This window comes from Herpailurus yagouaroundi, unplaced genomic scaffold (genome assembly GCF_014898765.1).
Source record: "Herpailurus yagouaroundi ecotype Mexico unplaced genomic scaffold, PumYag 29, whole genome shotgun sequence".
Classification (NCBI taxonomy): Eukaryota; Metazoa; Chordata; class Mammalia; order Carnivora; family Felidae; genus Herpailurus; species Herpailurus yagouaroundi.
The window spans coordinates 110,815,389-110,827,871 of record NW_024412377.1 but is presented as its reverse complement, the minus strand read 5'-3'; the positions used below and the strand labels follow the sequence as shown (position 1 = coordinate 110,827,871).

The 12,483-nt window shown below is 39.1% G+C and overlaps 1 protein-coding gene across 1 annotated transcript in view; it reads left to right on the top strand.

Moving 5' to 3' along the window:
* Nucleotides 1-12,483, top strand: part of ZSWIM6 (zinc finger SWIM-type containing 6) — a 198,894-nt gene that overhangs the window by 185,268 nt on the left and 1,143 nt on the right. The window contains exons 11-15 of the mRNA XM_040493311.1: nt 3,018-3,153; nt 6,306-6,463; nt 7,095-7,258; nt 8,992-9,073; nt 10,877-12,483. The exon at nt 10,877-12,483 is cut by the window's right edge and continues 1,143 nt beyond it. Coding sequence (XP_040349245.1) covers nt 3,018-3,153; nt 6,306-6,463; nt 7,095-7,258; nt 8,992-9,073; nt 10,877-11,739 — 1,403 coding nt within the window. The 3' untranslated portion in view covers nt 11,740-12,483. The remainder of the gene's footprint in view (nt 1-3,017; nt 3,154-6,305; nt 6,464-7,094; nt 7,259-8,991; nt 9,074-10,876) is intronic.

Sequence of the window (12,483 nt, the reverse complement as noted above, 5' to 3'; positions counted from 1 at the left end):
GTGGGATTGTCTGTGATTGATAGATGAGTAAAGTGTGGTGTTCTCATCATATATTTAGAACTGTTGCATACAGGGAAAGGATTTAGAGAAAATAACATTTCACTGCCTTTTATTTGTCCAAAGCTAAAGATCTCTTTGAAAGAAAAACCTTTATCAAATCTATTACAGTATCATACATTTGTGTGTTTTATAAGTGTATTTTAAAGGGAAAATGTTCTTAATAACAAGAGTAATTTTGGTAAAATTCTTGATAGTAATTTTTTGAAGCACTCTCCTTAACTTTTTTTTTTCTTCTAAAGATTAAAAAAAGCCTATCTTGGCAAATTTCAGGTGATCTTCATTCTTTTATTACTGTTTTGTTTTAGTTCCCTCCTGTTTAATTCCTTTTGATACAAGCAGTACCATTAGACACAAACTTTTATGTTGTCATTGGCTCTTAGTAACTGAGTTTTGATTTCCATTATACTGAAGGACAGGAAGAGAATGTGTGCTTTTTATAGAGTTGATAGTGTCTTATACCTGTTTATCATTTGCCTTTTTAAATGTCTCCATGTTCATTACTCATGAATATTTTAAAACTTTTTCTTAGCTGTTGATTAGCGCATCCCTCCCTGTTAAACATTTTTTTTAAAGAACTGTGCCTGCTAAGGAATGCTGTTGATTCATCACTGCTTCCTTTACTTTCCTGATCCTGCTAGGACTGTAAAGAATGGGTAGTGCAGGACGGGAAGCAGTCTAAGGGGAAGCCAAGGGACCATTTCTGTAAACTCCTGAAAATAAGCACTCCATGACTGAGTTCACTGCACTGGGGCATCAGTTCTTCTTACAGTTACTTTGTAAATTTCAGGAGCATAGTAGTTAGCAGACACTAACTATTCTGAAATAAAAGATGCTAACTTTTTCTGAAAAAGAAACAGTAGTAACCCTGTATTGTTGCTGCGTGTTGATCGCTTTTGACCACAATGCAATATTGGCACATTGGGCCAATTGACATAATGGTAAAGCACTTCTGGGAGTTCAGGGATTACACTGATTATTCATCTACAAATAATTCTGAATAATCGGCCGAATGTTTTTCTTGTTGGGAGGTATCATAACAAGAAGTGTTGATTATGTATCCTGGCCTGTTTTGCATAGCACAAAAAGGTAACTTGATGATTTAAGGGAAACATTGAAAGGAAATGGAGGAGAAATGAAGAAAATAGATAGTCTACAAGTTTGCTATAACTAGGCCTTAAGTAGAGTTAGTGTCTTAGTCTTCCCAGGCTGTCATAGCAAAATACTGCAGAGTGGGTGGCTTAAGCAATAGAAATTTCACACAATTCTGGAGGCTGGGAAGTCCAGGGCCAAAGTGCTCGATAATTAAATTTCTGGTGAGCCCTCTCTTCCTGTCTTGTATATGTCTGTCTTCTTGTGCTCTCACAAGCAGAAGGGTAGAAAGAGAAAGAGAACTCTTTGATATCTGTTCTTATAAGGACACTAATCCTATTGGATCAGGGCCATACCCTATGAACCCATTTAACCTTCATTACCTCTGTAAAGGCCTTATGTCCAAGTATAGTTCACCTTGGGAGTTGGGGCTTCTGCATATGAATTGGGGTGGGGAATATAAACTTTCAGTCCATAATAATAATTTAAATAGTTTGGCCTCATTATTTAAACTAAAGGCAGAACTATAATGCTATATCAACTTTTGCAGAATATTTTTAAATGTCTTAAACGTAAAAGAAAGGTCATGGATTTGGTAAAATTAGAACTGTAGGGTGGATTTTAGTTTGCCTAGGTAAAAAAACAAATTTTTATGAGAATACGATTTTCAAAGTCCTTAAAAAATGAACAGTTCAAAAATACTAACCAAAAAATACAGAAATGTTAAAATAATCTCTATTAAAATTATCTGTAATGTATCATGCTCCTACTCAGTGCCCAATTCCAACTCTTCACACCATTTCTTCTGAACTGACATTTCTTGCATTCTAAACTCTTCGCCAGACTGATTTTTCTCATGGAAAACAAATGTATTATGTCCTTTGAGCAGTAGTGTCATGGTTCATAATTCTAGAAATCATTAAACAAATGTTACCCAAAGGTGACATGGAAACTAATTTATTAAACACTTTACAGTAACTAAACCTCAAAGTACCTAAGTGGAAAGTAGTTGAACTAACCACTGTGGTTTCCTTTCAAAATTTATTTTAAAATTTGGTATTGCCTTTCTTCGGGCAGCGTTCAGAGAGCTCACAAGGGAAGTTAGTTCTGTCACCATGCCTGTCATAACCTACTAAGAAATGAGTTTTGACAGCTTAAATGTAATTTTACTTTTGAAATTGGTCTTTTGGAGCCCTCAAAGTAGTAGATTTCCAGTTACTTTATTTTTTTTTTTCTTTTGCCTGTGGTGAGTATCAAATGGATTACTAACTATTCTTTTATTATTAATCACTTTCCGAGAATTAATACCTATTTCTGCTTATTAGAAGCAACTGTGTTTAAAGTCTTTGCATTGGGATTTGTGGTTTAAGAGTCCTCCCTTGAGGCGAAGCACTCTTTTCTGGAAACCTCACTTGTCCATGCCCACAAGACTGATGGGGTCCAGGGGCAAGTTCCACAGTTAAGCTGCACAGTCGTCTGTGCGTTTGCAAATCTGGATGCTCAGATGTCACACAGTGAGAAAGGATGTCTCTTGAATTCAGTGAGATTTTATGCTTCAGAGGGTTTCTTTCTCTGAAGCAGTTATAATATGAAAAAGCTCTGCCCCTTAGTTCTGTGATTCTCATTTTCGCTATGGTACAGTTAGTTGGGGACTGTTCCTGAAGTGATTGGATACTGGATACTACACCCTGTGGAATCATTTTTGACTAAGAATTGTATTTCTTTCTACTATGTCACTTTGGTTACATTCTTAACTAGAATAGCTTGTATATGTCATAACGTAACATAAAAATTTTTAAAAATATACTTTACAAGAAGTCTTAGTTCCTTTTTTAGGAATGTAAAATGTGTATGCTCTCTTCCCACAGCCGGACCATATAGTGGTTTAGGCGAAATAATCCATCGGGAGAGCGTTCCAATGCACACATTTGCCAAGTATCTCTTCACCTCTCTCCTACCTCATGATGCTGAATTGGCATACAAAATTGCACTGAGAGCAATGCGGTACGTATTCACAGCCCAGTTGGGCAGAGGCAATCCAAATTCCCCACTGGGAAAAAAATGGCTGTTAACTGACTTCTCATTCATTCATATCTCTTGTAGGCAGCAGCAAAGCTAAAGAAACTATTTATGCTTCTTGGATTGTTGTAGTGGTGGTTTGTTTGTTGGTTTATTTGGCTTTTTATTTTACAGTAAAGGAAGAATTGTCTCCTAGACTGCTATCATACTTGTGCTCATGGTGGCTTTTTCTTACTTTTCTTGAAGCTAGAATTTGGGAATTAAAGAACAATTTTAGGCCAAGTTTAATCACAAGGGAGCAACAGTTGAAATCTTCCTAATTAGTTAATTGTTTTGAAAATATTAGATTTTGAAACAGTGGTAAATAATAAGTTTACTTGACTGAATGTAATAACTGAGGGAGCCCTTCACAGCTGCTGCATCAATAGTGTAGGGAAGGCCATAGTATCGCTGAAACCCCTTTGTGCTCACCTGGAGCTTAAGGGAGGATGAGGCCTGGTGACTAGGGTTGAAGGCAGCACTATTAGGCATTTTCCAGGACCTGCTCTCCTCAGTCTGACTACTACTCCCCAGCCCTCCCTTTTATGAATGATAATTAGATTATGTTGTTCTCTGCCACTGACCTTCCTATTTTCACTTTCCTTTTTATTTATTCTTAAAAAATTTTTTAGAGAGAGTGCACAAGAGGGGTAACGGGGGTGGAGGGGCAAAGGGAGAGAGAGAGAATCCCAAGCAGACTCCACACTCAGCACGGAGCCCAGCACAGGGCTGGATTCCATGACCCTGGAATCATGAACCGAGCCAAAATCAAGAGTCGGATGCTCGACTGGCTGAGTTGCTCAGGTGCCCCTTCACTTTACTTTTTAAAGTCTGTTCATCAAATATTTTTTACCATGAATTTGTCTAGGTGAATATTTTTTAATGAATTCAAGATTATGTTTTTTAATCTTAACTGTTGCCTATTAAACGTTAAGGACCTGAAAGGCATATCTCCTTTTCTTAAAATATGAGATTTTTCCTTTTTTAAATAATTAAAACATTTCTGTCTTAAAGTGCAGATTAGACTTAGTTATAGTCACCAAAGAAAGACAGACCATGTACACACACGCCTAAGAGTTTGAGGTGCTGGGGAGTAGTTTGGTCCCGTAGAATCTTTTCATCAAAGTTTCTGTGTCCGGAAACATTGTAGTGGATTCGAAAGAAATTCTTGCCTGTGTGAGGGCAGCTTACATCTTTCAGGAGGCCTCTTTTTTTATCCAGTGAGTGTGCGTGCTTGTGTGTGTGTGTGTGTGTGTGTGTGTGTACCTACCTGTGTGCCCATGTGTATTGAGTCTGATGTCTTTTAACTTGGTATTCTTTCCTTGGCGCCATGAAATCTGTTTAACCTGTCAGAGAAAGCTTGTTGAGTTCTCTCTTATCTAATTTTTAAAATGTCCCCAGATCAATTAATAACTAACATAAGCAGAAATCCCCCCACCAAATTACTTTATACCCCTTGGTCTATTTTAGGGCACAGTTTTGTAAGTTTTTATTCCCATTTTTGGAAGCTGAAATAGAAGTTGTCAGACGAAGACAGATGCTTAGCTCTATGCTTCCATAAATCTTAAGAATTTTGCTCCTGTTTGAAAGGGAAGAATGCTAATGTTATATGATTGCTAAGACCACTGTAAAGTTGAGGGGTCAAATAAAAGGTTTCTCTGTGATTCTAGCTTATGGGAAGGTATCTGTCAGGTAGAAAGGCTTGCTTTGTAACACTCAGAAACTCACTGATGTCTGTCCTTGGTTGCTGCCAAGGCAGTTTGTTTATGGGGGATATTAGTAGGGCCCTGGGGGATTGTTTTCCAACCTTTTCTTCTACTTGCCACTAGTCCTGCTAAAAGACTGCTGTGGAAGGGAGGTAGTGTGACCTACTAGAGTCTCTCAAGGCAGCCAGGGCAACAGGAAAGAAAAGAGACCTGTAGCTTACTTGCTTCTTCGTCCTTGTGGAAGTGAGAGAAGGGTGGGAGAGCGGGAAAAGGGTGTTTTTAGCACTCATTTTCTCATCCTTTTAGCATATTGACCAGTTTCCTCTACAGCAACTCTGGAATGATCTGCCTGTGAACACAGGGGCATTCTAGGTTTTTTGAAAAGTTAAATAGCAACTCCACCAAAATTCTTCTTACTTAATAGCTTACCTTGCCACTCTTTAATGCTCACATCTCTTTGTCCCTAGATAAAAGGAAATGAAAGTGAGGCATTTGGCTTAGCAGAGCAGTAACTGCTCTTGGGTGAGGCCCCAAGGCCAGCCTCACACCCTTTGGTCTTCAGCTCTTATTCCATAGTCCCTAACACTGGTATACCTGAATTAAGGTCAGCGTTTTGATGATTGTAAAGGAATAATTGCAGTTGTAGCTACTCTGCTTATCTCTTTGGTACTTCTATCTGGAAGAGATTGCTAAGCACGTGCTTTGTTTTCCAATAATTGTTCTTTATTTGTCAACATATTCTCAGTCAAACATAGACTGATTGAAATTTAGAGATCTCACTGAATTTATGCAAGACTGTCAAAGGACAAATACTTGGATCATTTGCATTCATCATCTCTGATAGGATTGATAGAACATATTCTAACTACAAATTCCTGAAGTAATAAGGAACTAATTCTGCAGGAAGCATGAGTTTATTTTTTGTCTAACTTCCCCTCTTATGTTGTGTTTTAATGAGTTAGCTTATCCATTTCAGCTATCCACTGATCCCTGACCGTTGCAAGCTCAGTCTTAAATGTTCACCTGACTATCAGTTTCTGTTGATTCTTATTTTTTTAATGAGTGATAAGATTCAAAAATTTTAAAGTAGGTAAACATCGAGCCTTGTGTTTCAGATCTCTTCATTGCTATATATCTTAATTTCCTTGAATAATTGCAATTTTTTGAATGATGCTAAGGAAAAGAAATCTCTTAAGTTTGGGTAATGAGCAATTAACAAGGTGACTTTGGCATCCAGATAGCAGAGTGTAGCTGTACCAGCTCTTCTTGCACCAAGGACCTGAGCAGTTTCTCCCAGCATCTACCCATTCATCTGCTTTCTGACCAGACCCTGTGGCCAGGGTGATGGACCAGGAATAACTGGGAGCCAACTGCCTTGTCTTCTCATTACAGGTTACTAGTATTGGAATCTACTGCTCCAACTGGAGACCTCACCCGCCCACACCATATCGCGTCAGTTGTTCCCAACCGATATCCTCGTTGGTTCACTCTAAGCCACATAGAATCCCAGCAGTGTGAGCTGGCATCCACCATGCTAACTGCAGCCAAAGGTATTGGATTGTCCTGAGACTTCATGATTAAATAGTTTGCCTTTTTTATTTAAACGGTCATGTTTTCCATCCAGTTCTCAGTAGTGGTGCTAATGTCTGGTTGTAAGGACATTAGCTTATAAGGTAAAACAAGTGCTACTCACTTGAACCTGACGTTTTCCTCTTTTAATTGCATCATTAAACTCGGTGCTGACAGAGTTTAGGTTTAGTGTCATGCCATCTAAATGTAGGTTTAGTGTCATGCCATGTAAATGTGGTTCAGGTTCAGAAGCAGATTAAAATGTTAGGTGACATATTTTTTTTTCTCCCTGAAATATTCACCAAAAATATGTAAGTAGGAACTAAGGAGGGTTTTTTACTATCTCATGTTCATTCCGGTTAATTTTGCGCCTTTGTTACCGAGGATGTGTCTCCGTGTATCTTTGTGAAGCGGAGATTCATAGGCATGTAACTCTGGAACACTTAGTTGTAGTGACATCTGTGCCATATGTGAACATTTCAGGTAAATTAACTTGCGCTTTATGTTTTGTTTTGTTTCCTTTTTTCCCTCCCTCTTGTGTGTGTGTATATGTATGTGGTTGTATGATTTGTTTTGTTTTGCTTTGGTTTGGTTTTCCCATGTTCGTTGCAGGCGACGTTCGGAGGCTGGAAACAGTATTAGAATCCATCCAGAAAAACATTCACTCCTCATCCCACATCTTCAAGCTTGCCCAAGATGCATTTAAAATAGCAACTCTCATGGACAGTTTGCCAGACATCACTCTTTTGAAAGTGTCTCTGGAGCTGGGCCTGCAGGTACATGACTGGTGGTCTTTCCTGGGGCACCACGAACTGCTAAATAAAGGCATCATCTTAGGGTTGTTTCTGTTTGGATATTTTAGTGCAGGCAAATGACTCTTCAATGCACAAAATGGTTAGACTTTAGAAGAGCACTGTATTTCAGAGCTGTGCTCATTGCCAGCTGAACCAGACTGCTGCCTGAGGTGCAGGGACTGTACTTTGAGAAACCCTGTATGTGTCCTTCAATAACAAAGGTCATTTTCTGAATTATGGCCTTAACACCGCTGTTTGTCCTTTAATGAATAGAGGAGATTGTTGCTAGTAAGAGACTTAAATAGAACTATCGTGTATAATAAAGAATCAGTTGTGGGGTTAAATTTTTAGAGGAAGTATGAATTTTTATTGATGTTTGCATTTTCATTATAGATGGGCAGTTCTAGCTCCTTTTTATAACCTTGAGAAAGTTAGGTAAAGGAGGAATGATTGGGCCAGGGTCCAGTTCCAGTATTCCGGCAGGCTTTCTTAGTCATACAAATGGATGTTTGCTTCCTTATAGTTTCTAAAAAAAATTCCTATATAGACCAGGAACTGAAAAGTTTAAACTTTGATCTGTCTCAGGAAATCTCTCCATTAAAATATATACCATGTATACCATTAAAAGCATTGAAAGAAATTATTACATAATTACCTTAAGTATGGGGAATAGAATGTCCTGATCAGATGATGAATGTAGATTTTTAGTTACAGAGTCTCCTCATGATGGTTAATAAAGTTTAAAGACTTAGATTACAGGAAAATGTACTCACCCTATATAGTAGTGTCCAAGTAGAGGGTAGAGAGGATTGCTGCTATACAGTGACATTTCTTTTTAAAATAAATGTTTCTTTTTAAAAATAAATTTGTGCTCTGTGGCTTATTTTTGTTATCATCTGCCTCTTTAAGGAATGATGCAGAAAGTACCATTAACCAAGCTTTTGGTTATTTGGAATTCTGGCAGGTTTTTTTTGGAAAAATCTGGCAGATCACTTAGAACTTAACCCCTGCCTTATTCTTTCTAGGACCCAACAAGAAATCCCACAATGCCTTTCTAAGGCTTTAGGCATGTCATTCCCCAGATGTTCTAAACCTTAAAGGGTGGGGGAAGTAGGAAGAGGTGGATCAACTTATTTTAGGATCTTATTAGAAAGTAAAAAACAAAATCAGATGACTAATGATGCCAAAAAATGATTTCTTTCCGTAGACCTAGGCATAGCTTCTTGATCACCAGAAAAAAGAACACCCAGATTTTCAAGGAGTAACTAAAATGATTATTTTAAAATACCTGTTTGTCCACGGAGAGGTCCTAGTCAGAATTAGTTCATGAAGAGCCTCAGAAATCTAGAATCAGAGAATATGTTAAAGCTGTGGAGGAGGTGAGGGCATGGACTGTGCTTAATCCTGCAGTCCAGCGCTCTGGTTTTGCAGATGAGAAAAGTGATAATTGAGCAACTGGCCCAGGATGCCGCATCTGGTCAGTCGGCCGATTTGGAGTAGAATGTGGGCCCCCTGCTTCCTAGGCAAGGTCAAGGCCAGCTAGGGAAGCCATGGTCGAATCTAAATTGATGTGCAGAACTTTGCTCTAAATATGGCTCTCCATCCTCCTGGTCATAGGGAATACTCCTAGTAGTTTATACCTTGGGATGAATTATTTCCTTTTTCCATTGACTTAGGGTCATCTTCTGAAATATTCTGTTATCCTGTGTTTATAGGTTATGCGAATGACACTGTCCACCTTAAATTGGCGACGGCGGGAGATGGTGAGGTGGCTGGTGACGTGTGCTACTGAAGTGGGTAGGTAAACTCTGGAGAAGGAGAAACTTTCCCCAGTGCCTCCTGGTTGGATTTAACTCATCATTTATAAATACAAGAATGTTTTCCCTCTTTTACCTGGATTTCTCGAAGGCTCCTTGTTCCTTCTAGCAACCCACAGGGTCTTCCTTTCCTCCAACCCCTGCCTCCAGCCTTTAGTTGTACTGTTCCTCTTCTCAACTATCACATTTGTGAGGCTTCATACTCCTGTTTAAAATTGAATAAGTCACAGTAAATACTTTTTGTTCATTTCTGTCATTCTTAAGGTGCTTTTAGTAACTTTTTGTGATAATCAGGCCTATGGTTGTTTCTTTAAGTTTTAATTTGTATTTATTTTGAGCGAGCTAAAGAGTGAGCAGGGAAAGGGCAGAGAGAGAGAGAGAGAGAGAGAGAGAGAGAGAGAGAGAATCCCAAGCAGGTTCCATGCTGCCAGCACAGCCCAATGTGGGGCTGGAATTCATGAACTGTGAGATCATTATCAGGTTTATAGTTTTATATTAAAGAGTTGCAGAGTGAATCCTTGGTAGGTTGGAAACCACATTTGAAACTAACTTGAGACTGTGGGTTAGTGGTTAGATCCATTTTAATTAAAATAATATAAAGTTATCTAGGTGTGCTGAGATTTTTCTTTATCATCTGAGGGCATATGTCATCATATCCAACAGATAAATGACAGTGTGGGTTAGGTGAGCTTTCGGGTATGTGAAACCTATAAGATCCTCCTGGTTGCCCATAATCTGCAGTTTGTGAGACCATCAACCAACTGTTTCCCCTCTGTTGCGGTAAATCAGTACTAAAGAAAATTAGATTTCCAGTAGGAATGTCAACAAACAAAATGGTGGCTGCTTTAAATGAGTGTTGGTTAAATTGTTTTCCTGTTTGCATGAGAAAAGGGTATATACCCCTCTTGTTGAGAGGACACTGCCACCTGAGTTTTTAGATATTGTAAAATCATTCTTCTTGGTTTTTTCTTTTATTAATCTTAATGGTTTGTTACTTTGGAAAAAAGGAAATTGGTCTCAGTATAAAAATTGAATCATCAGATTGTTGAGGTGATGCTTTAGTGCAGCATTACAAAAGTAATACCGGTTGGAGAACTGCTAATACAACTTCCGTACTCCTGCACCAAGGCATATACCTAATTCTCTTTTGAGTTTTAGTACCTTGTCTTCAGATCACTCGCAGTTAAGATTTTCTTATGGCTCAGCCACATTGGGTCTCTGCCCTTAAAATGGTTATGTTATAAAGATCTTGTCAGACATTCCAACATCTGAGTCACCTGTAGGTCTGCTTCTGTTGACGTTTTTCTCTTGATGACGGATCATATTTTTCTGCTTCTTTGTGTGTCTTAATCATTTTGTATTGTGTGTACTTTAAACTATATACAAACACACACCCTCCATAAAAACTTTCTCTTTTGGTGAGAGTGGTCATTTTTTTCTGACTCAGATTCTGTGGTGGATAACTGACAGGAGGCCCCAGTGAACCAGAACTCATTAGCAATAAGCCATTTTCTGAAATGGCAAGCAGTGCAGTGCACATACCAGCTACCGAGGAAGTTTATTATGGGAAATTCATGTTTCTTTTAGGTATTTCACTGAATAATAATATGTCATAACCTTATTCTAAAAGGTTGCACCCAGGCACATTACCTTCCAGGATTTCATGGCCTAGCTCACGTCCTGTGATGGTTAACCATGTAAACGTTGATTGTTAGGTGGAAATAAGGCAAGACCTCTGTGCAGCCTCCTCGTCAGTAATAGGGCTTCTCTGTGTTCCTTGAAGGTGTCTATGCCCTGGACAGCATCATGCAGAGCTGGTTTACGCTCTTTACTCCCACTGAGGCCACAAGTATAGTTGCAACCACCGTGATGTCCAACAGCACCATCGTTCGCCTCCATCTGGACTGCCACCAGCAGGAAAAGCTGGCCAGCAGTGCCCGGACACTTGCATTGCAGTGTGCCATGAAGGACCCTCAGAACTGTGCCCTCTCCGCGCTGACCCTGTGCGAAAAGGATCACATAGCTTTTGAGACGGCGTACCAAATTGTTCTAGACGCTGCTACGACCGGCATGAGCTACACCCAGCTCTTTACGATAGCACGGTACATGGAACACCGCGGGTACCCCATGAGGGCCTACAAGCTAGCCACCCTGGCCATGACCCATCTCAACCTGAGCTACAATCAGGATACACACCCTGCCATTAATGACGTTTTGTGGGCCTGTGCGCTCAGCCACTCCCTTGGTAAAAATGAGCTTGCAGCTATAATACCTCTGGTGGTCAAGAGTGTCAAGTGTGCAACGGTACTGTCAGACATTTTGCGCAGATGCACTCTGACCACTCCTGGCATGGTGGGACTTCACGGAAGGAGGAACTCTGGTAAGCTCATGTCACTGGACAAAGCCCCCTTGAGGCAGCTCTTGGATGCCACAATTGGGGCCTACATCAACACGACGCACTCAAGACTCACGCACATCAGTCCTCGGCACTATAGTGAGTTTATAGAGTTCCTCAGCAAGGCCCGAGAGACCTTCTTAATGGCGCACGATGGACACATTCAGTTTACACAGTTTATCGACAACCTGAAACAAATCTACAAAGGCAAAAAGAAACTGATGATGTTGGTTCGGGAGAGGTTTGGTTGATAGAACTTGTATGAATGGGGGTGGGGGGTGGGAAGGGAGGGATGGTTTGTTTTTACTTGAGCCTGCCTTTGTACCCTTTTTAACTTAAAGAACAGAGCCACACCGGTATTATATGTGTATAGTTATATTGCGTTTGCAGACTAAATTGTCATGTTGTGAAAGTTTGTGTGTTTTTTAATTTTTTTCCCTTTTTCTTACTTTTTTTTCCTTTCCTTTTATTTTATTATAATTTTTAATTTTTTTCTTTTGGTTTTGTATGAGAGAGAGGTTAAAAAGGTTTGGTTTACACTGAGTATATGTTGTCAAGTGGCGAAAGTCCACATAGCTCTCCTGTTTTCTGTATACGTTCACAGCCTCAAAAAAAAAAAAAAAATAATTGAAATGGCTTTAAAAACCAAACAGAACACCTCCATCCTGTGATAAGTACCTCGAATGGATTCAGCTTTACTCCTTTGTAACTCATCTTTACATTTTCAGCATATTTAAACAAACCAACAAAATGAAATACTAATAGTTAAAAGGCTGACCCACGTGGCTTTGCAGTGCTGTTCGTCCGGAAGCATGGCACACGATGCTTGTGCATGTGGAAACTTAGCGACTGTCAACATACATTCTCAGGGATTTATCAAAAAAAAAAATTAAAAAAAGAATGAGAGCATTTATTGTACTGTATATATATTATAGTATATGTCTGAATATTGAAAATATAACATGAACTAATTTATAAAAAATATTCTATGTAAT